Source organism: Engraulis encrasicolus, chromosome 12, assembly GCF_034702125.1.
Source record: "Engraulis encrasicolus isolate BLACKSEA-1 chromosome 12, IST_EnEncr_1.0, whole genome shotgun sequence".
Classification (NCBI taxonomy): domain Eukaryota; kingdom Metazoa; phylum Chordata; class Actinopteri; order Clupeiformes; family Engraulidae; genus Engraulis; species Engraulis encrasicolus.
This window is the reverse complement of record NC_085868.1, coordinates 4,907,435-4,910,395: the sequence shown is the minus strand read 5'-3', so window position 1 is coordinate 4,910,395 and position 2,961 is coordinate 4,907,435. Positions and strand designations below refer to the sequence as shown.

The following is a 2,961-nucleotide window of genomic DNA, read 5'->3' as shown; positions in this document are numbered from 1 at the left end:
TGCCTGTACCTGAGATCCAGGTCCTCCATCCCATCCACCCTCAGGGATTCCATGGGGGAGTGACCTTCCAGGGAAGAGCTGTACCCTTTGATCACCAGCTGCAAGGCTCCATGGTGCTTGTGGATGCTCTGGGTCACCAGCAGGGTACCCCTGTGGCCTCCCACCCACAGCTGCAAGCGTCCCTTGAGACTATGGATCGTACAGACCTACACTACAGTGCCTCTATGACCTTCACAGCTCCACAAATGCAAGCTCCCGTCATGCGGGTGGTTGCCAATGGACAGCAGCTTGGCGCCTCTGGGCTTTTCTTCACCCCACAACCTCAGGCCCTACTGCACGATGCCCCTGTGCCAGTGTATTCAGCAGGCCTGCAGCATGCCAATGCTGTTGCTTTGAATTCTCAAGTGGCACCTTTCGTGGCAGTAAATACCACGCACCTTCAGCATGTGGCTCCCATGCCCCAAGAGTCAAGCGCCTCAATGCAGGTTGCCTGCAACCCACAGCTGCCGATGATTGAAGTGCTGACTGCTGGACCTAGCAGCGCCAACCTGACCAGGCCTGCACCGGTGGTGAAGCCTCCATCTCAGCAGTGCCAGCAGGATTCCAAGGCTTCCTACTCCAACATGCACAAATGCACAACTGCTTCCTCAAGGCCAGTGGCAACTAAAACCACTGTAGCTGACAAGCCCAAGAAGACCTGGAATGAAGACCTGCAAGCCATGCTTGAGTGCCCTGTGCCCAGCAGCACCTGCTCACAGGAGAGCCTGGTGGCTAAGAAAGAATCAAAGAAAAGGCGGGCAGAAGGTGCCAAGCAGAAGGACAAGGGTCCCTCCACCAACACCCAGGCACCAAATACAGCCCTCACCAAGATCACCAAAGACCAGACACCTAAAAAGGCCAGATCTGAGATCAACAAAGATCAGGAAGCTAAGACATCCCCCACCGGGGTGGGCAAGGCCAACACTGTCCTGCCCAAGGAGTCCAAGGAGGCTGAGAAGAACAAGGACAAGAAAAGAAAGCATCAACCTGACACAGATGAGATTAACAAGAGGAAGGAGAAACGCTGTAAGAAAGCAAAGCAGGATGATGTTTCCCAAACATCTCAGTCTGATCGCCGTGCGTCAACAAGTTCCAGGACAAAGCAGCTGTCAAACATCCCCTTCGCTAGACGTTTCAAAGTTCCCAAGGAGCCAAATCACAGTGCACCTGTGCGCAGTATAAATGCTGGAAAGGTGCCCCCCCCTGCACCCAGCCAGCAGCGCAAGCCTACCCAGCTTCTGTATGACGCGAGTTTCATTGAGGCCTGTACACCTCTGCGCCCTCAACAGCGTCCCCGTCACCACGGTCAGCGCCACCAGAGTCGTTCACAGCTGAGCCACCCACAGCACGCTGCCAGCAGCGCCAGCACCAGCCGTACGTGTGGCCATGTGAAGACAACTGTGTGATGTGGAGAAGTTTGAGGAGTGCAAGTAGGGAGGCAGGGATGAACGGGACCATAAACCTTTAGTCTACAGTCTTGTCCCTGTTATAGCAGATGATTCTTTTACATTTGGCACATCTGTTTTATTCTACCGATGATTAATACTATGTTTGGCTGGTATTTGGCTGGTATTTGATTATCACCAATGAAATTGTTCAATTTAAATGAAAATGCATTTTTATTATGATGATGATGATTATTATTATTATTAAATAAACATATGGTACTCAAATTATTTCTGTTGTGAACTTGCTTTTATTCTTTGACCTCAGGATAGCAAGTGCAGCAATTAAGCATTGTGCTATAACTTAGCCTAATATTAATGGGACTTCTAAGATGCTTTGCAATATATGGATATACGTACATATAGATATTGTAGATGTAAAACTATGTGTCAAAATACGTTTGACAAAATTAAGTCAAGCTAAGCATCTGAGGCAGGCGCGTCGAGAGACCTGGGCATTCGGGGCTACAGCCCCGGATCTCCGGGGATTAGCCCCGAATCTCTCTGGACTGGACTGACATAAATAAAATATGTATAATAATAATAATATGATTAAGAAGAGGAAATAGTAGAGAAGAGCTCCGTGGACCACACTTTGAGCAGTGATACTGCACCTGTCATTAGGCTATGCAACTTTGTAACCAGCACAGACCGCACGATGATATGTAAATATGGAACTGTACAAATAACAACTTTCCAACCGAAGCCGCTATCCACCTTGTTAGTAGATCTAGCCTCGTTGTAGTGATGTCATGCTGCTGTCAACCAATCAGGTGTCAGTTCTATGCTGGCTTGAACAGAGCCAGGCGGGCTCGTGGTTCCTCTCATTTTAGCATTCACTATTCAATCACACTATATCTAGCTGTATCTATCAAAATGGATATTTGGCGAATCTAAATGGATATTTGGGCTCTATCTTCAAGTAACAGGACAGCGTAAGGTAGGACATCTGTTTTTTCCTGATGTGCTCGCCGAAGCACTGGTGTCAATGTTGTTGTCATGTTTTCTACTTGTCTTCAGTCAAGCTCTAGTTGCAACTAGCCTTCACTTCAAACAAGCACCCGTTCTATCATGTCACCAAGCTAACACCCCCTTTCAAACAGACACACCTTTCCTGAATTCATAGTGGGCTGGCAGCGTGATTTAGTTCTACCGTGTGTATTGTGATGTGTGCAGATTCGCTTGTGTTTGTTGGCTATCTGCATGTTTGTGTAGTTTTGGGCAAGCTCCAAAGACTGCTAGAACTACTCGTAATTTGCTAACCTAGTGAGCTAACATTTAGCTCCACCACGTAGACAAGCTACCTCCAGACAAAATCTCTGCTACCTCCAATAGAAATGGCAAGCTACAACCATGTGGAAAATGTAGCGAACTACATTACAAGCTACTTTACTTCAACTAGAAATTCAAAATTACGGCATATTTGAATTATTTGGGCTGCAAAAATGACATCTGAAGACATTATTGTCTGTTGGAT

At 47.5% G+C, this 2,961-nt stretch overlaps 1 protein-coding gene across 1 annotated transcript in view; it reads left to right on the top strand.

Moving 5' to 3' along the window:
• Nucleotides 1-1,715, top strand: part of LOC134460226 (uncharacterized) — a 2,158-nt gene extending 443 nt beyond the window's left edge. The window contains exon 3 of the mRNA XM_063212679.1: nt 1-1,715. This exon is cut by the window's left edge and continues 117 nt beyond it. Coding sequence (XP_063068749.1) covers nt 1-1,445 — 1,445 coding nt within the window. The 3' untranslated portion in view covers nt 1,446-1,715.
• Nucleotides 1,716-2,961: the final 1,246 nt, after the last annotated feature.